Source organism: Procambarus clarkii, chromosome 37 (assembly GCF_040958095.1).
Source record: "Procambarus clarkii isolate CNS0578487 chromosome 37, FALCON_Pclarkii_2.0, whole genome shotgun sequence".
NCBI lineage: Eukaryota > Metazoa > Arthropoda > Malacostraca > Decapoda > Cambaridae > Procambarus > Procambarus clarkii.
The window spans coordinates 26,033,056-26,058,922 of record NC_091186.1 but is presented as its reverse complement, the minus strand read 5'-3'; the positions used below and the strand labels follow the sequence as shown (position 1 = coordinate 26,058,922).

Below are 25,867 nucleotides of genomic sequence, written 5' to 3'. Positions count from 1 at the left end.
TGATTGACGGTTGAGAGGCGGGACCAAAGAGCCAGAGCTCAACCCCCGCAAGCACAATTAGGTGAGTACAATTAGGTGAGTACACACACACACACACACACACACACACACACACACACACACAGGGCGGGGGGTGGTGTTCATCCTGGCCTGGAGTCATGTTCACTCACATGTTGAGTGATGCTGAACAATAAACTCACTTTCGGGCCAAATAAACCCAGCAACCCACGTGAGAGGAAGTAAACATGCCATTAATGGGCTAGTGTGGACCCGTTACCCCATGAATGGGCTCACTCAATAAGCAAACACAAACATACACACACATACACACACACACAGGATACACTCACACTGCCGTCAACTGTAATACTATCCCTGAATTTTTTTTCCTTTCAACGCCCGAGCATCAGTTTTGGGCTTACAAAAACAGGTGGATGTAGTGCCTCTACTTTTTGTTTTTTTCGTCACTTTATTGTACTTTTGACGAGAGAGAACAATACCTCAACACAACACAGTGTTAGTGTTCTGTAAACGTTGCTAGAGAAGCTCCAAATTTGTGTTGCATATATTTGTCTTAAGCTTCATACTTCCTTGTCATCGAGCATGGCACTCATCTCCCCAAGACGTAACTGTGACGTACTTGTGTTTAAAGCTAGACACAGATATAAAAAATAACCAATGATAGAGACAGGATTTGTCTCCTGAGATTATATATATATATATATATATATATATATATATATATATATATATATATATATATATATATATATATAATATGTGTAATATATATATATATATATATATATATATATATATATATATATATATATATATATATATATATATATATATATATATATATATATGTGTGTAATATATATATATATATATATATATATATATATATATATATATATATATATATATATATATATATATATATAATATATATATATATATATATATATATATTACACATATTATATATATATATATATATATATATATATATATATATATATATATATATATATATATATATATATATATATATATTACACATATTATATATATATATATGACAATGTCAGACCACGGAGGAAAATGAAACGGGAATTTCCTTATAAGGAAATTCCTGTTTCATTTTCCTCCGTGGTCTGACATTGTCATATATATATATATATATATATATATTAATATATATAATATATATTTATTCATGATGAAAAGAAAACAGACTGATATAATATTGACCATGTTTCCTTTTAATTAAAAAAACAAAGAATTTTTGAAAGCCTCGTCACATTCATCAACAGATCGAAAATAGGTTACAACATCATACACACATATATACAAGCAGGTATATAACATATCTCTACATATATATATAAAGATCATGTATACGACATACCCATTAGTTTATACGACCAATTATAAAAACATGCAGAGTCGCAAAAGATGTACAAGTCAGACGTAGTTTGCTTCAGTGTGAGTTGCTTGTAAAACCTTGGGCATTAACTGCTTAAAAATCTATCAATCCCATCTAATTGAGGTAATCCTCCCAATTAAGCAACCGAAGCTGAGGAAACCAAGTGCTACGGCAATTAGTTGGAGCTTAATGGGCTCAATATTTGACGATCTTTAAGAATATCATAGGATATATTATATAATTTATCACTTTAATTTGTACTATCATAGGATATATCATATCATTTATCACTTTAATTTCTACTATCAAATAGATTCTACTACTGCTATTACTACTATTAATAATAATAACAGTATGAGAAAATCAGGAGCAGTGACGAGGATTCGAACCTAACTTCTGGGTACTCCCAAGCAAACGCCTTAGCCCACTACACCATGACATCGTAAAAAAGGCTTACAACTTTGAATTCAACTGAATCCTCGAGGTTTCCTGAGACTTCCACTGATTAGGTTAGATTTGGCTTAATTAGACAAGATTAGATCAGCTCAGGCTATGTTAGATTAGGTTAGGTTTTATTAGGGTAGGTTAGGTTAGGTTTGCCTATTGCCTATTAAGATAGGTCAGGCTAGGTTAGATTAGGTTAGGTTTTATTAGGGTAGGTTAGGTTAGGTTTGCCTATTGCCTATTAAGATAGGTCAGGCTAGGTTAGATTAGGTTAGGCTAAGTTTGGTTACATTTGGCTAGGTCCTATTAAGCTAGGTTAGATTTGGTTAAGCTAGATTAGATTACATTGTGTTAGGTTAGGCTTAGTTAGATTAGGTTAGGCTAGGTTCTATTAGGTTAGGCTAAGGTAGGTTAGGCTAGATTAGGTTATATTAGATTAGGCTAGGTTAGGTTAGAGCTAGTTAGGCTGGCATCGTTAGATTAGGCTAGGTTATGCTAAGTTAGGTAAAGATTGGTTAGGTTAGTTTAGATTAGGTTAAGTTAGATTAGGCTAGGTTATGCTAAGTTGGGTAAAGATTAGTTTAGATTAGATTAAGTTAGATTAGGCTAGGTTATGCTAAGTTAGGTAAAGATTAGTTAGGTTAGTTTAGATTAAGTTAGATTAGGCTAGGTTATGCTAAGTTACGTAGAGATTGGTTAGGTTAGTTTAGATTAGGTTAATTTAGATTAAGCTAAGTTATGCTAAGTTAGGTAAAGATTGGTTAGTTTAGATTAAGTTAGATTAGGCTAGGTTATGCTAAGTTAGGTAAAGATTAGTTAGGTTAGTTTAGATTAAGTTAGATTAGGCTAGGTTATGCTAAGTTAGATAAAGATTAGTTAGGTTAGTTTAGATTAAGTTAGATTAGGCTAGGTTAGACAAGGTTAGATTAGATTAGGTTCAGATAGATTGTATGCCAAAATAAAGACCGTAGAAAGCAATAAACTCAAGAGAGAAACAAAGATGTTACAGATGATTGCGATACAGTTTATGAGATGTATGGCATATTTATTGATGATGGCGAAGATTTATGTTGATGCTGATTCAAGAAAATGATGAAATATTGATGATGTTGAGGAAGATTAATAGGCACTAGCGGTGACACCGGTGCCAGATGATGATGGAGCAGTGACAGAACAGGTAGCAGCAACTGCAGCACGAGCAGTGAGAGTAGCTGGAGCAGAGGAGTTCTTAAGAGTGAGTTGTTAAAATGTTCTTATTACTTATAATTAACTTGAGTGTTTTCTTGGTGGTCTGCTACATGTACGTCCTCTTGGTGTTTGCATGCTCTCTCTGTGTTTGTTTCCTTGTTTGAGTGTGTTTTATTGTTCTTTGCTGTTTGTTTTGTAGTTTTAATTCCGTTTTTTGTTTTTGTAATTTGTTTTTGTTTTCTTGTTTGTTATTATTTGCGTGAGTTTTGTTGTTTGTTTTAGTTGTTTTTGTGTCTTTAGTTGGGCGTTTGGTTCTCTCTTTGTTTGTCTTGTTTGAGTGCGTTGTTTTGTTGTATAGTAATATTTAAGGCAATTTATTTAATTGTTATTATTTTAAGTTTTTATGTAAATTAATATTGACGGAGCTGTTTGAGGTTCCCCCATGGGCCACCTTGCTCATCTTCTCCAGGATGCAAGTTATAATAGTTGCTTAAGTCCCGGGTGAACAGAGGCGTAAGGTGAAAGACGTGTCTCTCTCTCCTATTGTGGGAAATCAAAATTGGGACATTGAAATTCTTTGGGTTTCTGATTACCATTTGCGGTATCTTTGAGATGATTTCGGGGCTTAGCGTCCCCGTGGCCCGGTCCTCGACCAGGCCTCCTTTTTATTACACCCCCTCCCCAGGAAGCAGCCCGTTGCAGCTGTCTAACTTCCAGGTACCTATTTACTGCTAGGTAATAGGGGCATCAGGGTGAAAGAAACTCTGCCCATTTGTTTTCGCCTCCACCGGGGATCGAACTCGGAACTTCAGGACTACGAATCCGAAGGGCTGTCCACTCAGCTGTCAGGCCCCCTATAATATGCTGACAGGCGTCTCCCTTAATTGTTTCTCCCTTATCCTCGCTTTCACTGACATCATTTATCGTGTAGGCTACACGAAAGGGGGCTGCATACTCTTGAATTGGTCTCATGTAGGTGGTTTATAGTGATCTGAATACCTTTTTATAGGTCTCTTGAATGATATTCTGATCTTTAATAGTGTAGTGTATAATGCTGATGTTATATAATACATGTGTGTGTCTCTGGCGGTAGGCATTGCATTATTAGATCAACATGTTTGCGTCATCTTACACTTGTTGGTGTTGAAATCTAGTTACCATTTCTCGGACCAATTCTGTAGTTTGTTTAAGTCAAATTGGAGTAACTTATAATCTTCATGTGTCGCGACTCTTCTCGTGTTCTTACCTTGTTGTGCTTGCAAGGGTTCAGCTCTGGGTCTTTGATCTCTCAACTGTAAATCAACTGATGTACAGGTTCCTGAGCCTACTGGGCTCTATCATGTCTACACTTGAAACTGTGTGTGTGTGTGTGTGTGTGTGTGTGTGTGTGTGTGTGTGTGTGTGTGTGTGCGTGTTCGTGTGTGCGTGTGTGCGTGTGTGCGCGTGTGCGTGTGTGTGTGTGTGTGATTGGGGGGGGGAGGGTGGGGGTAGGGGGGGGAAGTGATGGCGACGCAAGCAAGAGTTTAGAGCCAGTTACGCTTGGGCCAGCGACCAGTGTAGTTGTGGTGTGTGTCTCTCTCACAGGACCCTCACTTCCCTCCCTCTCCCTCTCCCACCCCATCCCCCCCCTCTCCCTCTTCCACCCCCTCTCCCATCCCCTCTCTCTCCCTCCATCATTACCTTCACCCATTACTTTCACCCTCGTCTCTTTTTATCCATCTCTTTCATCTATTCAGCCTCCTTATTTCAGTTCCCTTGTTTTAATCTATTTTCCCCTTACCTCTCTTCCCTTCCCTGCCTCTCCTTCCTTCCTTTCCTCCCTGTTTCTTATCCCTCTCTCTTCTCCCCTTCCTGCTTCAGCTCTTTATTTTTCCTTGGAATACTTTTCTTGCTACTTACGCTTTTATTTTTGTTCCCTTCCTCCATTTTTATACCTTAATACCATACTGCTTCATGTGCCTCCCTTTATCCCTCCCTCCCTCCCTCCCTACCTTCCTGTTCCTCCCTTCACCTATCTCGTTTGTCACACTCTCCAACACTGTCTACTTGTCTGTAGTACTGTCTCTCCCCTACTGTCTACCTGTCCCTTAAATGGTGTACTTCTGTCTGCAGCATTGTCTATCTGTCTCTTAAACATCGTCTCTCCAACGCTGCCTGTCTCTTACAATCTGTGTCGTCACCACTGTCTATCTGTCATTTAAATACTGTCCAGCACCTGTCCACATGTCCCTGCTATACTGTCTATCTCCCTGTGCATCTTCAAGATGTCTTAAAGTTGCAAAATGCTTTGCTATTTTGACTTCACTTTCATGCCATGTTCTGTTGGTGTGTGATGGTGAGTGAACATGACGTCCTCATCACACACCATCGGGGTCACTGTCATTATAGTCATCGTCATCATTACCGAACGTTTTACCCCTCAAAATCATCATAAAATTCATCACCTGCATAGCCATCATTGTCACAATCCCAGACCCATCATTGTAATCTCCGTCAGCATCACTGTAATCGGTTGATGAATATCATTTTCTTTAACTCAACATTACCATCTTCATTATAATCATCAGCATCTTTATAATGAGCATCATCCTTAGAATCACCATCCCCCAACATTATCACCATCATTTCTTCCATCACCATCAATATAAACAAACATCATCACTTAATAATGATTACCACATCCATTACCGTAACAGATGTTGCAACCGCAAATGCAACATTGAGTTGATCTTGAGTGAAGTAACAAGAAGGTCGGACCTCTGCTACTCAATACACTTCCAGCTGTCCCAGGCAGACCAAGAGCCCTATATCAGGTAGTTTAAGATATATATATATAATATAATATATATTTGTCTGTGCTGTGTGTGTGAGGATCGCGAGGGTTGTTGAAGCCAAAAATAAAACCTAATGTTAAGAATCAGTGGATGAGGCACAGCGTCATGGCCTTCAATGAAATGTGACGTGAAAGGCGGGTCTCGAGAGATAACGCTCGGCTGTGTCGCACATATACGTGAGTAGATATATATGTGAGACTATACACACATTCACAGACACACACACATAGGTAGAGACACACGCAGCTAGGCACAGAGAAACGCCATGTGTGTGTGTTTTTGTAACGGTTGCTGATCAGAAGTCAGAGTGCGGTGCTTCTCACCGGAATGTCGCCAGGTAAACAAAGGTGCGGTGTCTGGTCAGCAAAGTGGGGGAGGCGAGGAAAAATTCCTCTTCCCCCAACACTAAACACGTATGGAACGTAAACTCTCACACCTGATGTGTAACGTGGGTGAGAAGCCCCACCTGGTGCACCGCACACAATCCCCTCTAGAATAGTTTTAACTAACTCCTCGTTGGTTTCACACTTTTGCGTGTGTGTTTTCTCTTAACAAAATGCTGCGTGAAGCCATTAGTCATGGTTGGGAGCGATTACAGCATCGTCGGGGCTAGGAGCTGTCTGAATACAAGCCTTCCCCCCCCCTCGCAACAGCTACTAAATGCAAAGAAAATTATCCATTTTGTCTAGCAAGCAGAACTATGATAACGTACAGTTTGTGTGACAGAGCGTGTTCGACCATATGTAAATATTACCACTAAGAACGACCTGTGCTGCCCTTGGAAACATTCTTTTGAAATAACCAAACTTCGAGATCAGAAGCTGTACAAATAGTCTTTTTAGCGCGTGCCCTCTTTTCATTCTGTCTCTCTCTCTCTCTCACCCTTTAGCTGTGTGGCTTTTTTGCGTGTGTGTGTGTGTGTTTGTGTGTGTGTGTGTGTGGACATGAGAGGAGCCCGACAACGGTTGGTTTCTTGTCGTGACGTGGACAGGCGACGCCGTGATCTCCTCGCCCCCGTTCCCAATATACTTGAAAAACATTTTGTCGTTTGAACACAAGCTTTCTCTCACCCGATGACCTCATTCTGATAAACAACATGTGGTAAACACCTGCCCGACTGTCCCGTATTCCTGACCAAATTAACCCCATCTTATTCAGGGCTTCTCAGCGTGTGAGGACAAGAGAGCAAGCAGGTTATGCAGGGTTGTCGTCAGTGTTCGTCGTCAGTGCAGCGACGATTGCTCTCTTAAATCAGGCTTATCTATTTCTGAAGGCCTGTTACAGTTCCAGCCCCGCTCCTGCGCCAGTAAGTCCACGTTGGGAGAAAGACTTCCAAAGTTACCACATAAAGGCATAGACAAGATTCGTGTTTTTTCAAGGCGTTCATTTAGTATTGGGTCGAGTTCTTGATGAAGAACTCGAACGAGGGTTCGATCCTTTGATATAGCCTCAATATTTTAGTATAGCTACACATTCTCTTGGTTTAATTGACACGTGTTTACATAGCCTCCCCCGGCTTGGTACCTTCTATTGATAAGTATTTACTTGTCTTACAGCGCCGTCAACACAAGGTCGCCCCTACAGCATGGGGGGCACCATGGACATCACTTATGAAGGGCTCCTGTTGGAACTAACCACCAGCACCCTCCCGCTCGACCTCAACGCCACTCTGGCCGGCGGGGGGCTCCCTGGCACCTTCGGGAACGTCTCCTGGCACTCCTGCGACAGCTCCGAGCCGCTTCTTATGAGGGAAAACTTCCCTAACCCAAACCTGGAAGACGCCTTGCGCCTCGACGTGTACGAGAGTCTTCAGGTGAGCAGTGCGTGAGGGCGGATGCGTCGTGGGTGAGGAATGTCATGTGCAGTGAGAGACTCGTCAGAAAGTGATGAGGGGAGGCAGAGAGGGAGAGAAGAGCGAGCATGTGTGAAGGAAATAGAAGGAAGGGAGAGAGGAAGGACATAGTGGGAGGGAGAGAGGCTGGCGTGAGAGGACAAGGAGCTGGGATATGAGGACAAGGAACTGGTATATGAGGACAAGGAACTGGTATATGAGGACAAGGAGCTGGGATATGAGGACAAGGAGCTGGTATATGAGGACAAGGAGCTGGTATATGAGGACAAGGAACTGGGATATGAGGACAAGAAACTGGGATATGAGGACAAGGAGCTGGGATATGAGGACAAGGGGCTGGTGTATGAGGACAAGGAACTGGCATATGAGGACAAGGAACTGGTATATGAGGACAAGGAGCTGGTATATGAGGACAAGGAGTTGGTATATGAGGACAAGGAACTGGGATATGAGGACAAGGAACTGGTATATGAGGACAAGGAGCTGGTATATGAGGACAAGGAACTGGGATATGAGGACAAGGAACTGGTATATGAGGACAAGGAACTGGCATATGAGGACAAAGAACTGGTATATGAGGACAAGGAGCTGGTATATGAGGACAAGGAGCTGGTATATGAGGACAAGGAACTGGGATATGAGGACAAGGAACTGGTATATGAGGACAAGGAACTGGTATATGAGGACAAGGAACTGGTATATGAGGACAAGGAACTGGTATATGAGGACAAGGAACTGGTATATGAGGACAAGGAGCTGGTATATGAGGACAAGGAACTGGGATATGAGGACAAGGAACTGGGATATGAGGACAAGGAACTGGTATATGAGGACAAGGAACTGGTATATGAGGACAAGGAACTGGTATATGAGGACAAGGAACTGGTATATGAGGACAAGGAACTGGGATATGAGGACAAGGAACCGGGATATGAGGACAAGGAACTGATACATAAGAACGGGGGTAAAGTACGGTAATCCAACCACTTAGAGACTAACCAACATATCAAGTTACCCGAAGACTCCTGACGCAGTTGTGGGTCGGCAGGTGGCGCTGATGGTACTGGTCGTGGCGATGTCGGTGAGCGGCAACCTGGCGGTGATGGTGGTGGTGTACCTCAACTCCTTCCTCCACTCTACCATCAACTACTACCTGGTCAACCTGGCCGTGGCTGATCTCCTCATTAGCGTTTTCTGCTGGCCGACCCTCGCCAACCGCCTCACCCATCCACTCTACCTCCTTGGACGACCTCTCTGTAAGATCAGCGTCCTCGCTCAAGGTAAACCTCCAACGCAAACCTATGTGCTCAAATCTTTAACGTAAACCTTCAATGCAAACTTTCAGCGTTATTTTTTACGGTAAATATTCAAGGTATACCTTCATGGTACACCTCCAAGGCACTCCTCCAAAGTACTCCTCCATGGTACTCCTCCAAGGTACTCCTCCATGGTACACCTCCAAGGTACACCTTAATAGGGGATTCGAGGCCATTTACTGAGCGTTTTCAGATTAACAGGTGTGAACATGAATTACATATTAAATATCAAAGACAGGTGTTGAACATCAATGACGGGTGTTCAATATCAGTGAGATCTATTAAAGAAGATGCTAAACTTGTTTAATATATGTGTTAAGGTGTTAATGATTGGTGTTACACTTCAATGACAGGTGCAGGAATGTCAGAGATAAGAACCCCTAAGCCAATTACGATTCAGGAAGCGTGCCACTTTGGGAATCTGTCATTGGATGGCATTTAGTAAAACTGTCATACGATTCCCAACAACCAAAGCATGAGGTTATTAGCAAGTCCTCTGTCTTTCATGAGAGGACAGAACAGGTTGGACAAGTTTCCAGTCAGCACAGAGGTACCCAGGAGTCATGCAACAGTTATGGGGTTGCATCCTGGGGGATTTCAGTAGTTCGACCATGCGGGGTACAGGCTTTCTGTTCCTCCGACGATGAGAATGATTTCAGTGTTGGTTGGCAGGGACGTGTGTGACCGTGTCGGTGTTGACCCTGGCCACGGTGGCGTGTGACAGGGTGTACGCCGTCCTTCTGCCCATGAGGGCGCGAAGTTCCTCTTCCAGACCACTGACCATCATCATCATTCTCTGGCTCTTCTCCTTCGCCGTCGCCTTCCCTTCCTTCTACGTCAGGGAAACCAGAGTGTTTCAGGTAAGTCCACTCTCACCTCTACTTGCTCTGCACTACATAGAATTACACACAGAAATCACAATAGCGTGATGCATCAAATGAACAAATCCACAAGGGATTTATTGTGGATACAACCCAGACACTGCCTCAATCATCTCAAGATAACTTAAGAGATCTCAAGAAGAGATAATTTGTCAATTAAGGCAGCGTCTGGGAGCCTCTTGGAGGTAGGATCCCTCCAAAGGATACCTGATCAACCAGGCTGTGACTCATACGTCAGGCTGCGAGCAGCCGCGTCCAACAGCCTGGTTGATCAGTCCGGCAACCAGGAGGCCTGGTCGACGACCGGGCCGCGGGGACGCTAAGCCCCGGAAGCACCTCAAGGTAGGTTCGAACCCTCGTCACGGCCCTTGTGGATTTGTACATAGAATTATGTGTAAATGTATTGAATGTAATGTACCATCCTCCACTACGTATTGACTTACCCTTTGCCTGTTTAGCACTCGAACTGGAGAGTAGATTGATGGTCTCGCTTCCAGCAGGTCGACGTTCGGTAGAAGAAAATAAAACCCCCGACCGTCTAAGTGGTTGGGCACTATACTTTACCACTGTCTTATTACAAATCCTTGTTCTCATATCTCTTCCAAGTGTTATATAGTCGTAACGGTTAGGCTTTTCTCTTTGTAACTGCCTTACTGCTCCCCTCTGCTTCTGTAGATGCTTAAGAGAGCTTTAGCGAAATGTTATTTTAATCATCTATCCATGATTGCTGACGCAATGATGAAAAGAACATTTGCTACCGCCTTCCTCGTAGCCCTTATGAGGAAGGGCTATGATAAAGGAGGTAGCAAGCTGGTTATGCCATAACCATGTTGGCTTAAACGCTTTCTCCTCAAAACTGTTTTAACAACTTTCTACCAAAAATTTGTTGAACAGATCTTTCTAAAATGTTCTTGATATATCAACATATTTTATTCATAATAACATTCCCTAAACTCTTTCATAAACATAAAAAACTAACTAGAACTAATAGTACACAGCACTGGATAGGTACTGGGGATTAATAACTCACAACATAGTTCACAGGATGGGTACGTAGGGGCATCACAACTCACAACACAGCTCACAGGATGGGTACCGGAGACACAACAAACCATCCCAACTCGACTATATATCGATTATGCAAACTAATTCATGCAACACCTTATATTTCTTACAATCTCATATTTCCACAAATTTTTGCACTCTACGAAGTTGTCTCTGGTTCTAAAATACACCTGTAATACAGATGACATTATTTCCGGATTGAAACCCGAGTTATAAAACTGTATCCTTCCACAACAGGAAGCTAGCGATGAATTTATAGGTGAGGCAGAGTCGTAAAGCCGAGCTGTCAAAACCCGTCTGGTATTGACACAGAGGGCTACACACGGCACTCTAGCCCCTGTCTGGTGTCTGGGGTTGACACAGAGGGCTACACCTGGCACTATAGCCCCTGTCTGGTGTTAGTACAGAGGGCTACACCCGGCACTCTAGCCCTTGTCTGGTGTCTGGGGTTGACACAGAGGGCTACACCCCGGCACTCTAGCCCCTATCTAGTGTCTGGGGTTGGTACAGAGGGCTACACCCGGCACTCTAGCCCCTGTCTGGTGTCTGGGGTTGACACAGGGCTACACCCGGCACTCTAGCCCCTGTCTGGTGTTGTTACAGTGCACTACACACGGCACTGCAGCAAAAGGTCTTGGCATCACGAGACATGTACCCATCACAGTTTCTTTATAGGAGTAGACGATTTGTGACATGTATTTGCAAGTTAAGAGCTTTCCCTTACTATAGTTTAGATAAGTTTTATCATTTAATTTATGAAATTCTTCTTGTAATTAATCCACTATATTGAGACACGACTTAGTGATTCAGCGGGATACAATCCGGAACACGCGCGATTTGCTGTAGAGAACTTCAATCGTAGTTAGGAGAGTAGTTGTGCTTTTCGTCTAGGGCTGAGTCGTGAACAGCACATAGAACTACCACACTAATTAAGTGCCAACTACAGAACGGGGATTTTCCCACCAGCATCACAGGTGGTCTGCTCCTGCCTTTGTAAAGCATACCCAGATATATATATACACCAATGAGATGACAGATCTCATAATGAGCCAATGTCAGAGTGGCTCTCGGAACGTTTAGGAAGAGTGTAACTTCCCTACACGTGTAAGGAGTGTAAAATGATCCACAACTAGGGAGTGACTTATGACCTGAGTCTTTGTGGACTGACCTCGCCTGGTCGCTCAGACAATCCCTAGAGAAATCATAAAGTCTAGATCCTTAGACTTCACACCTCAGCCAAGTCTGTCTGTCTCTGCACCAAGCTCCTCATGATGATGACTCCTCAAAGCTGAACACTGTGTTCTCACATTGCTGATCTTTTGTCACTTGTAGAATCTCACAGGAACACTATCGTAGAATAGTTGAACTGCTCACATGTGCTCTATCCGATAATAGTAAATACAATATTCAACCCCCATACTATCCTGTTAGTGGTAGTGGACCCCAAACCCATCCTGTGAGTGGTAGTGGACCCCTAGACCCATCCTGTGAGTGGTAGTAGACCAATGTTAATCCCGCAGGTGATAGTGGAAAAGAATGCAGTAACACATAATAGGTTCAGGAACCGCAGTTAAGTTTTACTAAATCCCACAATTCATTTAGATAAGCAAGTTACAGTCATAAACTAGTTACATACGTCAATGTATATATATATTAAGTCTTTCAAGGCACAGATCATTCAAGAACTGCATCACAAATCTCTAAGCCGAGTAATTTACACCTATTGTGAGCCAGTTACAAATATTCTAATTTACTAATCAAGCACCCATCCAGTGGGCGGTGGTGGAAAGTTTGCAGCCATGTGTGTGGACTGCCCTCAGTGAGCTACCTTGCGACATTTGGCCAAAGTTTCTGATTGGCACATCATTTTAAAATAAATACTTAAACCTACCTTGAATATTTGTAATATAATTACTGAAATCAAATTTTTCCCTCACATTCAGTAACAGTGATGTGTGTGAGTAGCTCTGCTGGAAGAGTTTACATTTTAGTCAGGTCTGCTTCAGCAGGAGGTACAGACTCCCAAAGACACTTAGAGCTTAAACCCTAGCATTAGTAACGTCCAGAAGTCTGGTGATCTTGTTGTATAAGTCCTGTTTTATAATGCCATCTTATCTCTGCATTGGACGTGCGCAGTGGAACGACCTGGTCGAGGAGAGCTGTGGAGACATTATCTGCACCGCCGCCCACCTTCAGGTCTTCACATACTACCGCATCCTGGTACGCCCTAACTCATCACATTATAAAAATTGTAATAATAATAATTCACGTTTGCCGGGTAAAGGCAGCCTCTACATATACATTTATATATAGATATATATGCTTGAGGTATACTGACAATATGTGCAGCTTGTGTCAACATACTTGACGATACATTGTGTTGTCATTCAGCACATCTAGTGTTTCCAGGTGTTTCATTACTTCACATGTTGTTACCTCAATGTCAGTCTCTCCCCTTGGTGACCTTCTTCCATACAACTGAGAGCTGTTCAGGCGGCGCCAAATATCTCGTGGGAACTGCCAGGCACTTAGTTCTTCCCCCTGTTGTTTAGTCTGGTCACTTGCACCCCTTCTTGATACCATCATGTGTCTATATCACCAGTCTCCGTGGTGTAGTGGTAAGACACTCGCCTGGCGTTCCGCGAGCGCTATGTCATGGGTTCGTATCCTGGCCGGGGAGGATTTACTGGGCGCAATTCCTTAACTGTAGCCTCTGTTTAACGCAACAGTAAAATGTGTACTTGGATGAAAAAACGATTCTTCGCGGCAGGGGATCGTATTCCAGGGACCATAGGATTAAGGACTTGCGCGAAACGCTACGCGTACTAGTGCCTGTACAAGAATGTAACAACTCTTGTATATATCTCAAAAAAAAAAAAAAAAAAAAAAAAAATATAGAATTCTTGGCATTGGAGAATCTGTGAGAATTCTCATGTGTGCTGACCTCCTCTTATGTGTTTATTCGTTCCTGGGTCTTTTGCACCTGTTTTGGGTCTCTTCTATCCCCTGTTCTCTGTATTTTTGTTCTCTCTACCGCTCTTTCTTCTTCCTAACTAGCATGACCTGTTAAACCAGCTTTTGTTATATCCACTGTGCCTCTTTATCCTTTAGTGGTGTAGTGTGTGTCTTCACAGCCTCCGTGGCTCTCATGCTCATTAATCAATGCTTTCTTCCACTTTTTCCATCGAATTCTTTCGCTCGTTGTGTGTGTGTGTGATGTGTTTTTGCCTGTGGGGTCTGAATGTTTGTGTGCATGACTCAATACCAGATTGTTTCTCTTCAGAAGCAACGCTCTAAGCCATTAACCTTGACTTTAGTACGTACAGAAAGATGAATTAATTGTTTTGTAATATTTGATAACTCAGTGTTATTTTACATATCCATGAAATAAATAATTTATATGATATCCATTAAATACATTGTAAATGAGAAAATAATGAGGCCATACAATGTGATCGAACCAGCGTCCCTGGCCTCCCTTGGTTCATAAACACAATATGCGCTTGTGATTTCATTGTACAAGGTATAAATAGTGTGTGTGTGATGCAGCTGCTGGCGACGCTGTTTTTCGTGCCCGGGGCGGTGATGGTGCTGGCCTACACTCTCATAGTATTCCGTCTGTGGTGTGTGAGGCGGGGACCTTCCGACCCGCACAGCCAGGCCACCTGCCCGGAGCCCCACACCAGAGCCAAGCGTAAGGTCAGCTATCATGAAGATTATATATATATATATATATATATATATATATATATATATATATATATATATATATATATATATATATATATATATATATATATATATATATATATATAATATAGCCCCCCAAGGTGGGGCTTGGACCCTAATTCGACCGCTGTAATCACATCTAGGCGAAACCACAAACACACGCAATACTGACCATACACATATAGAACTCTCTCTCTCACATAACTAATTTGCATTAACGCTTCAATAAATTACCAATTACCTTCTCTCATTAGAACACACCACAGCCTCTACACTGTTCCGCTCAAACATAATAAATTAATTAAAAAAAAGAGTTTAACTAAATTAGACTTAATTGAACGTTTGGTTATCAGACTTTTTAACACAAAAATATTTTATAACGTCAAACCTTTTCTCCTAATGTAGTAAATATAATTAGTTCTTACTGTTTGTTAATTTTAATAATCGTATTCCTATAGTTATCAATTTAATTTTATTTATATTTATATTTTTTTATGTAATATTAAAATAATATGTACTTATATTATGTAATAATCGTGGTTATGATAAATAATTATATTATTTAAGTAGTTTTATTAATATTATATTATTAATAATATTAAATAGTTACATTATATATGATTAGGTTATTTACAGTTTTATTTACAATAGGTTACAATATTTAGATGACACTAACTTGGGTGTGTTGTGGTAGATTGTGAAGATGACCGCCATGGTACTTCTAGCCTTCACCGCTTGTTGGGCGCCCCTCCACTCCCTCATTATGTACGACCTGGTCGTTGACCACCCGGTACGTGTCCTGTATTACCCGAACGTGTCTTGTATTACCCGGTACGTACCTTGTATTAACTGGTAAGTACAGAACACTATATACGCAGTATGGTTGAGTTACCCCCGTAGGTATGCTCTGTTTCCCGTTTCGTATGATATACTATGATAAAAATGATGTAGTTTATTGTATACTACCCGTAGGTATTAATATTCTACCCAGTAGGTATAATATACTACCTGGAATGTATTTTACAAGTATTAAGGAAGTTAACGTGAGTTTAGACGTGATGGGGGATTGAATCATGTTAAGTTACTTTGAAGGATATTTGCTCAGACCTCAAGGATGACAGTTGGGTCAATGTGCATTCAAGTGGACTACGATATATGCATCTTCACGACACTCTGGATTAATGCCCATTTAGCCATTGTTTGTGAGGACGGGCTGTTGTTTATGAGGACGGGCACATGTTTGTGAGGACGGGCTGTTGTTTATGAGGACGGGCACATGTTTGTGAGGACGGGCTGTTGTTTATGAGGACGGGCACTTGCTTATGAGGTCCGATAGCACAGTGAGTAGAGTCTGTATGTTCCAGATGCCGGACTGGTTCGAGACTGCGCTCTTCTGGGCCTACTGCCTCGGCTACTCCAACTCCGCTCTCAACCCTCTCCTCTACGGCGGCTTCAGCGACAACTTCAGGCTGGGCTTCAGGAAGATCCTGGCTCGCTGGAGGAGGACTTCAGGTACTCTCAAGGTCTTACAGCGCCGCTGTTGTGGTTGACGGCCCTCTGCCTGCCTCCTGAGGCACTGCGACGAGGGAGGTGGCACTCGTCTCTGTCTCATTTGCATTATGTCTCATCCGTCTCATTCCAGCCCGTCCTCTCGAGCTAACACAATGGACAGAAAATATAGATGTACTAACAGATCGAACTTAACCTAACTTAGCCTATCGATCACTCATAGAAAACGTGAATGTTTGTAAGCCGGTACGATTAATAGTATCCCTTTATTCGTCCGTTAGGGATTTCGATGTTCAAATGTAATGTATCATGTGAGAGGACAGGTTGCTCCATCACCCTTCAGCTCCCGCCCTACCCTCAACTCCTCACTCATAACTCACCTATGTCCCTCACCCCCTACCTCACAAGACTCCCTCAGCCCTCCTCTCTCTCTCTCTCTCTCTCTCTCTCTCTCTCTCTCTCTCTCTCTCTCTCTCTCTCTCTCTCTCTCTCTCTCTCTCTCTCTCTCTCTCTCTCTCTCTCTCTCCCCTCCAAGGCTCACAGTGCTCCCACAGCAAACTACAACACATAATTGAATTTGAGGGAACATTATTAATTTTGAATTATAAATATTTATTGTTATTTGACATAAAGCATTTCAGGTGAATTAGATACTATTTTGATTAATAATCTTCAAAGTGCGTATATATATATATATATATATATATATATATATATATATATATATATATATATATATATATATATATATATATATATATATATATATATATATATGTGTGTGTGTGTGTGTATATCACGAAAATAAACACGTGATTAAGAATGTGACAATGTCAGACCACGGAGGAAAATGAAACAGGAATTTCCTTAAGTACTTTCGTATATTAAATATAGATTCCTTCTGAAGATGTATTTAATATACGAAAGTACTTAAGGAAATTCCTGTTTCATTTTCCTCCGTGGTCTGACATTGTCATATATATATATATATATATATATATATATATATATATATATATGTCGTACCTAATAGCCAGAACGCACTTCTATGCCTACTATTCAAGGCCCGATTTGCCTAATAAGCCAAGTTTTCATGAATTAATTGTTTTTCGACTACCTAACCTACCTAACCTAACCTAACCTAACTTTTTCGGCTACCTAACCTAACCTAACCTATAAAGATAGGTTAGGTTAGGTTAGGTAGGGTTGGTTAGGTTCGGTCATATATCTACGTTATTTTTAACTCCAATAAAAAAAATTGACCTCATACATAATGAAATGGGTAGCTTTATCATTTCATAAGAAAAAAATTAGAAAAAATATATTAATTCATGAAAACTTGGCTTATTAGGCAAATCGGGCCTTGAATAGTAGGCATAGAAGTGCGTTCTGGCTATTAGGTACGACATATATATATATATATATATATATATATATATATATATATATATATATATATATATATATATATATATATATATTTGTGTTGATGCATGTGTGTTTTTAAATATGACAACACTGGCCTTAATGAGCTTATAGTGTAAGCTTTCTATGCTTTGAGCTATTATTTTAAGCAACAGTATTAAGGAGAACAATCATATTAGCAAAATTCATGGTAAAGAAACTTTTGTAATCATTGAAGGATTTATTTTCTTCAACGTTTCGTTCATTCTTCTCTTTCAAAAAGTATAATATTAATGAGCAACGAAATTTATGTTTGGGTTCAGGGAGATAATTTTGTTCTGATGACGAAAAACTCTTCGGGAATCTCCACCAACATTTCACTAGTGTCCCGAATTTAATCCTTGAAGAATCGAATGGGGAGGTGTCAATAATTACTAATATTTATTAAATAAATAAATGTCCTTCCCCGAGCAGCCTATGTCCGTCCCATACCCCCAAAATATTTGTCCTACAAATTTGGGTGTGTGTGAGTACACTCAACAGTTTCCCATACACTACACTCACTTGGCTACACTCTCCCAGGGTCTTAAGATATCCACATATAACAGGTCTTAAGATGTTTACATGTCTCAGGTCTTAAAAGATGTCATAACTGGTATATACATTGTTTTGTTGTTGTCTGTTGGCTCAGTGTTGCTAAAATTATTCCCCATCTTGCAGAGGCGAGTAAGGTTGTCTCGGAGCACGATTATGACCCCATGTCTTGCGAGATCACCAGTGTGTAGTGATGTGCTCAACTTGTGCTGCCACCAATGTGTAGTGATGTGCTCAACTTGTGCTGCCACCAGTGTGTAGTGATGTGCTCTGATGTGCTCACCTGTTAATTTTACTGTGTAGTGATTTGCCTAAATGTGCTTTAACATGACTGCTTCCTGCCACCATCAGTGTGCAGGGATGTGCTTCAATGTGATGTGTGAGTATTCCCTGTGACAGCTAGTGTATAGACAAGCACTCTGATGAGTCCCCTCACCTGTCAACCTTGGGGCCCTGGAGTGACGTGCTTTTAACCATGCCACACGCTTCAAGACATCTGTTGATAATATTGTCAAATTCTTTCTACCTCAAAATATTTTTCCCGTAAGCCCCTTAACTTTAGCCAACGTAAAATAATGTAGCCTAACCCGACGTCTGACTGACTACGACGTCTGACTACGACTACGACTACTGACTACTGACTACTGACTATGACTACGAAATCATCTCAAGATAACCTCAAGATAACGACGCTCGACTATAAGTGTCATCTCCTAGCAAGAGAACAAACAAGCCTGTAAAGTATTATCGAACAAGTCCACATTCTTGGTTTTCCACCACGTATTTAATACTGAAATACAGAAACCCAGAACCAGCTCCCCACTAGCTTATATTTAGCGTATTTCTACGTTTAGGAATATATATCTACGTTTCTATCATGAAACCCGTGTATCTTGGTCCCAAGTGTTTCTCATCTTAAACATTGCCTCTTTATCCACCCTTTCATTTCCCCTTATCTCCTTATCGTTATTAGCATGTCTTCTCAGTTTCTTCTTTCCTTCAATGTTGTGAGGGTTGAGTTCTCTCAGTCTCTCTCACTGTCATCTCCTTCAGTTCTATGACAAGTCTTGTTGCTTACTTCTGAACTTTTAATATATTTGAATGATGTGATCACGTCTTTTTTATTTCTTATCTCTTCCAGTGACGTGAAATTTAACTTAGTTTTTCCTCGTAACTCTATCACCACCTCAACTCTGAGACTAGCATTGAGGCATGTATCTAAACTTTCTCCAGATAATTTTTATGTTTATCTAGGTATGGACACCACACTGGTGTTGCATATTCCAGAATTAGTCTGACATATGCGGTATACACAGATCCTGAACGACAACCTGTTTAGATTCTTAATGGCTATTTTCGTGTTAGGAAACTTCGCATATGCAGCTGATGGTGATTAGTTGTAATTACAACTTCAGGTAGCGGGTTCTAATTATCATGAGAGGTCTTATTAGCTTTGTGTTCTTTCATGATAATTATCTGAAGTTTCTTTGCCCAAAACTTAGCCAGATCGTATGTAGTATTTTATAAGTAATTCTAGCCAATTTTATAAGTAATTCGAGCCAATTCATAATATATAGTATTTCAACCTTAATAAAAGTCTTGAAGTCTAACTTGGTGTAATTACATTAATTTTTTTAACTTAAGAAATTATCTAATATTTTTATATTTCCGCATGATTAAAACCGAATGTATAATAATAGTCTTTATAAGACTTAAAGTAATAATGTAGTAATAATGTAAAATAGCAGCCATAGTAATGTAAAAAAGTCTAAATAGAGTATTGTCTGACCTTATTATAGATTATATATGTAACTATTCTTCAGTATAACTAAGATAACATTCCTGGAAACCGTACTAACAAAAGATCACTATCTTTCCATAACTAAACCCTAATCTCTCGTTCTATCAAGTTATCTTCTGAATAAAGACTTTTTGAGCATTAGTAAATCTATACAGCATTTTTTAATAGGTATTAACATAAGTAGTTATTAGCCTTAAATACTACCCTCTTGGATACGGTCTTAGTGACAGAATCTACACTAAGATAAACGGTTTAGGTACACCTAGAGGTGTGTGTGTGTTGCTTCTGTGTAAATTCACAAATTGTTTACTTTAGGTATGGCTTGTGTAAATAACCGACCACACACACACACACACATGTGGAAGTAACGACAATTTCGGACCGTCCACAGCTTGATTCGTATCCAGGAGGGTCCGAAACGTCGTGACGTACACGTGACTCGGTTGGGTGATTTGTTTCAGCTACGTTATTATGACGTATCCCCATCTCACACACACGCAACGTAACATCGACGCTTTTTATAACGTTCTTACGTCGCGACAACGCTGCGTCGTAATATATATATAAAAACGTACTCTGCTCAGTGACGTATACCCTACAGTTTTCTTGACGTTGAATCGACGCTCAACGTCGATACTGTGACTACTGACGTTCTGAACTGGACATAACTAAGGGGATCTGGCTGGCTATGGACAGAAACGTATATTTTTACGTGTATGACAAAGAGTAAGGTATACTGCTCCTAGTATGACATGTTGTAAAATATGCTTCTCTTGGTATGACACTAAGGTATACTTCTCCTGGTATGACACAGATTAAATTACGTCTGGTATGACAGAGTAAGGTATATTTTTCCTCGTATAACATAACCTAAGTGGAAATATACTACCTCGCAATACTTCATGTTCCATGTTTTATATAAATATATTCAATGTTTAACATCTAGATCCAATGTTTAAATTAATTCTTGCAATGTTTATCTGATTTATTGCAATGTTTATCTGATTTATTGCAATGTTTATCTGATTTATTGCAATGTTTATCTGATTTATTGCAATGTTTATCTGATTTATTGCAATGTTTATCTGATTTATTGCAATGTTTATCTGATTTATTGCAATGTTTATCTGATTTATTTGCAATGTTTATCTGATTTATTGCAATGTTTATCTGATTTATTGCAATGTTTATCTGATTTATTGCAATGTTTATCTGATTTATGGCAATTTTCAACTCATATATTGTAATAAAAAGTGTGTATGACTCAACAATATATTGTTACAGGGGTGTAATAAGAACTCTATGTATTGAAATGTCCATATTAAACATTATTGCAGCTGTTGCTATTGCTATGGGTACTCAAGGGGACGCTTTTTTCAATAAAAGTGTTTTGTATAGCCTCTTGTATGTGGATTTTGCTTCGTAGGTGTAACTAATAGTGTATTGTATCCCTAGTAGGGTTATGTAGGTATACTATGGCCTCTGTAGAGGTATACAGCATAAGTTGGGTTTTTTTCTTTAGAATACTTTTGTCTTAATTGCGAATTGTGTTGCAGCCACATTTAAATCAACTTAATTATTGCCAAATGTGTTGATGAAAAGCCTTTCATGGTGTCAGAAGTCCATGAAGGTAATGTCTTCCGTTATTACACATTGTTTACTGATATTTGTGTGAATATGATGTGTCTCAGTGGTAGCCAGACGAGTAATATTTCATTACTCTCAACAGACCAACACCACAACCGCAGCGCGGGTACAGCGTCCACCTTCCTCTCTCGGTTCCCAATCTCCAGCAGGACATCCAACTCGATCTCCCGTCAGACCTCCGGTTCACTCCCCCGCACACCTTTCTCCCATCAGACCTCCTGCTCCTCCCACACGTCTTCAGGCTCTGCGAACACCTCCCATCCCACGTCCAGCAGCGCTCCTTCACGGGAAACATCCAAACGCAAGCAAATCACCAACCAGAACCCAGACGTTCTCTCGAGACAGCCATTGGTGGAAACGAATGAGCTTAGGGATGCTGACACTCCCTCGGGTATGGGGCAAGTCTTTAGCATTGAGGTAAGTCAGAAGAGCCAGCAAGATTCCGGTTTCAAGATAGATGGCAAACTTTGCCCCAACCAAAGCCACGATGAGGGTGTCGGAGCTCAGATAAACAGCATTTTGGAAGGAAGCAGCACAGGTTCACTGGGCCACGGGACCACTGGGATAATCAGTAACCAGTTGAATGACACTACTGAGGGATATGACAAGACCCACGTCGACCACATACATCATGGAAGACCCAAGAACGCTTTGGACCCCAAGAACCATTGAAATCTCAAGAACAGTCTGGACCCTTCGAACCGTGGCAGAGTCACGAACACTCTAGACCCGATGAACTATGGGTGTTACAAGAACAATGTGAATCAATGAACCAGATTAATCTCGAGAACAAAACGGTTACGACCGTATTAAACGTCATGTTGTTCTGCACGTTGAAGAACAACTATTTCCAAACAGTGATTTACTACCCCCAGAAGAAGACCAATTGAAGAACAATGAAAAGAACTATCATCAAAGGAACGTTGACTTTCAAACACGATGATAGATTCATCAATGAACACTAAAGAACAGTAAATAATAATTAACCAGCATAGAACATTAATTTAAGGTCCCTAAGGAAAATTTTTAATAAACACTGATGAACAAACTGCTCTAATTTACTTAATACAGACAATTAACATATTAATAAGAAACACTTTTTATTGAAAACTGTTAAAAAAGTTAACTTGATATATGCTATATATTGCGGAACTCTAGAAACTCTGGAAACGGAACTGCGAATAGGCTGGAATTGAGTGCAATATATTGAGTTCGATATTGGGAGTTCGAATATTGAGTTCGAACTGGGATTCGAACGCTTGGCTTCTTAGTTGTAAGGCCAGTACGAAAACCACTCCACTATCCGTCTCGTTCAGTGAACACCTGTTAGTGGCAAAACACCTGATGAGTGCTAGTGACTGAATAGAGAACACCTGTTAGTGGCAAAACACCTGATGAGTGCTAGTGACTGAATAGAGAACATCTGTTAGTCGTAGAACACCTCACACTTGCTTGAAGGTCAACAGTGATGTTCTGTTCGTTAGTAGATGAACAGAACAATCCAGTTAGTCTCCATCGAACGTCTCCAAGTAGGTAAACCTGTCAACTAATCTTTGAATAAGACTTTAATTGGGTACGACCTCTAATTAATCATGTACGTTGAATACTACTGGTGGACACAGTATGCTGGTCTGTAGAAGTTACAATATTTGGACACAAACCACAGCTGTGTCAACGATACAAAATACAGCCTTCTACGGTACATACTAGAGCGTTGTGCACTAATCTCTATGTATCAAGGACTATAGCATACTCCACTAGATTAATGTACTAAATATTTACACTTCTAAATGATGTATTTCTGAAAATACAACTAGTTATTAATACAAATTACAATAAAATACCAAGATGCTTTATTCTGTATTACTGCAAACACTAATGTTTTGTAAAGCTTCAAAGACGAGGACATACTATAGCCAGTTTCCTGCTGCTAGTCCTGAGTTTTGGAGAAACAAGGTGGTTTGAGATTTATTTGCCCCATCCTGGAGACACTGGGTGTAGAGCTCCACCCTGGAGACACTGAGTGTAGAGCTCCACCCTGGAGACACTGGGTGTAGAGCTCCATCCTGGAGACACTGGGTGTAGAGCTCCATCCTGGAGACACTGGGTGTAGAGCTCCATCCTGGAGACACTGGGTGTAGAGCTCCATCCTGGAGACACTGGGTGTAGAGCTCCATCCTGGAGACACTGGGTGTAGAGCTCCATCCTGGAGACACTGGGTGTAGAGCTCCATCCTGGAGACACTGGGTGTAGAGCTCCATCCTGGAGACACTGGGTGTAGAGCTCCATCCTGGAGACACTGGGTGTAGAGCTCCATCCTGGAGACACTGGGTGTATAGCTCCACCCTGGAGACACTGGGTGTAGAGCTCCATCCTGGAGACACTGGGTGTAGAGCTCCATCCTGGAGACACTGGGTGTAGAGCTCCATCCTGGAGACACTGGGTGTATAGCTCCACCCTGGAGACACTGGGTGTAGAGCTCCATCCTGGAGACACTGGGTGTAGAGCTCCACCCTGGAGACACTGGGTGTAGAGCTCCACCCTGGAGACACTGGGTGTAGAGCTCCACCCTGGAGACAATATACATGCCAGACGAAGAAGAAGACAGGCACTAGCAAGCACTGAGAAGCACTGCCAGTCACTGCCAGGCACTGCCAGGCACTCTCGACCACTTGCTCGATACACCGTCAAAAAAATTGTGTATGTACTCACCTAGTTGTGCTTACAGGATCGAGCATCAGTTCTTAAGCCTTATTCTTCCGACCTCCATCAATTTATTACTGTACCCTTTTTTCACTAGTGTAAATGTGCCTTAGGGTCACGCTTTCGGTATCAGAAGTATTACAAACTCAGCCTTCAGACAACATACAGTCTCCGATTTGACCTCTAAACACGTTCAGCCCACACGTTCCTAGTTGCTATTTACACTTAAAAAGCCTCACTCCTCAACACAAACATGAAACTTATTCCAGATAGATGTGATTGAACTCTTGAATACCACACTAGCAATAATCAGCCACTCTTGATAAATCTCTGTAGCCAGAACAAGTCCAAAAAGAGATTCAAAGTAAGAATATATCTATGTATATCTATATATATCTATGTATATAGGCAGCGGTAGGTGTCCACCACACAAAATGAAGAAGCTTTATTCTACATTTTGTTCAATATATATTCTATATTTTGTTGTATTCAGTTCAACGGCTGATATGTGTTCCCACTGATGGTTCATGGTCACTAGGGCTTCTGTCATCCTCTGATCTCAGTAAGGTAATTGTGGGGGAAAGGAGCTATATGACAGTATGTTTATATATCACAGGAAAGGGAAAGATTATGAGGGCAAGTACTGGAATATAAAGATGTGTGTGAAGGTACCTAACTATTTGGACCATGGGGGGATCGAACGCCGACTTTGCAAGAAGCAAGGCCGTCCATGTACCGACCAGTCCAAGCGATCTCGGGAGACGGTTCCCATCATAGTGTTTTGGTCTGCTGGCCTCCTGTTGCCTGCATTTATTGTCTGCACTTTGCATTTGCTTGTAATAAAAGTTCGCCAATTTTGGGGCTTTTTATTCTCCAGATTAACTAGTGTCTACTCCTGTTGACTCGCCTTGTCAGCTGTGGATTGGCTGATGAAATAGATTATAACATATTTTTTTTGTTCTGCTAACTTTCTGATCTGTGTAACGTCACAAGCTGTTAATGATCTGATATCATTAAGAGTTTGTGAAGCTGTTAAAGATGTTATCTTACTCTCTGCCTCTGCTCCATTCTGCCATCGTCTTCCTCGCCTTCTGGACAATGATAACAATGGTTCCTTACGTCTCTCTGACTTATATTGTATAAAAATCTAATTCCCAGCTGTGATCTCTCCCGGGTTGTATCCTTGTGTATCTTCTGTGCCTCTATCATGTCTCCTCTGGCTCCAATCTTTCCATGCGAAGTGAGGATAATATACTTTAATCTGTCCTCATACTCCAACTTTCTTATTTCTAGTTTCCGTAACGTGAAAAACTTAATGCAATTTTAAAGTTAAAGTTAGTTCTTTATGAGGCTGGGTGCCACACCGGTGCTGCATACTCAGCCACCGGCCTCACATAGATGGTATACAATATCCTGAAAGAACCCATGTTCATGTTCCTGAAGTCTGTTCTTGTGTTTGTGAAGTGAG

At 40.9% G+C, this 25,867-nt stretch overlaps 1 protein-coding gene across 6 annotated transcripts; it reads left to right on the top strand.

Moving 5' to 3' along the window:
- The first annotated feature begins 1,241 nt into the window (after positions 1-1,241).
- LOC123765854 (QRFP-like peptide receptor) lies at positions 1,242-25,256 on the top strand. 6 transcript variants are annotated; one of them, XM_069337321.1, is made up of 11 exons: positions 1,242-2,430; positions 2,727-3,110; positions 7,057-7,204; positions 7,455-7,711; positions 8,799-9,030; positions 9,739-9,926; positions 13,149-13,232; positions 14,562-14,711; positions 15,436-15,531; positions 16,106-16,253; positions 21,779-25,256. In XM_069337321.1, exons 4-11 carry the CDS (start codon positions 7,484-7,486, stop codon positions 22,366-22,368), a joined length of 1,716 nt encoding a protein of 571 aa, XP_069193422.1. In that variant the 5' UTR covers positions 1,242-2,430; positions 2,727-3,110; positions 7,057-7,204; positions 7,455-7,483; the 3' UTR covers positions 22,369-25,256. The 6 variants fall into 6 exon arrangements, 5 of the variants coding, with proteins under 5 accessions (XP_069193422.1, XP_045610631.1, XP_045610632.1 ...); XM_045754675.2 differs by lacking the exons at positions 1,242-2,430; positions 2,727-3,110 and adding exons at positions 4,595-4,629; positions 5,761-5,877; XM_045754676.2 differs by lacking the exons at positions 1,242-2,430; positions 2,727-3,110; positions 7,057-7,204 and adding exons at positions 4,595-4,629; positions 5,761-5,877.
- The last annotated feature ends 611 nt before the right edge of the window (positions 25,257-25,867 follow it).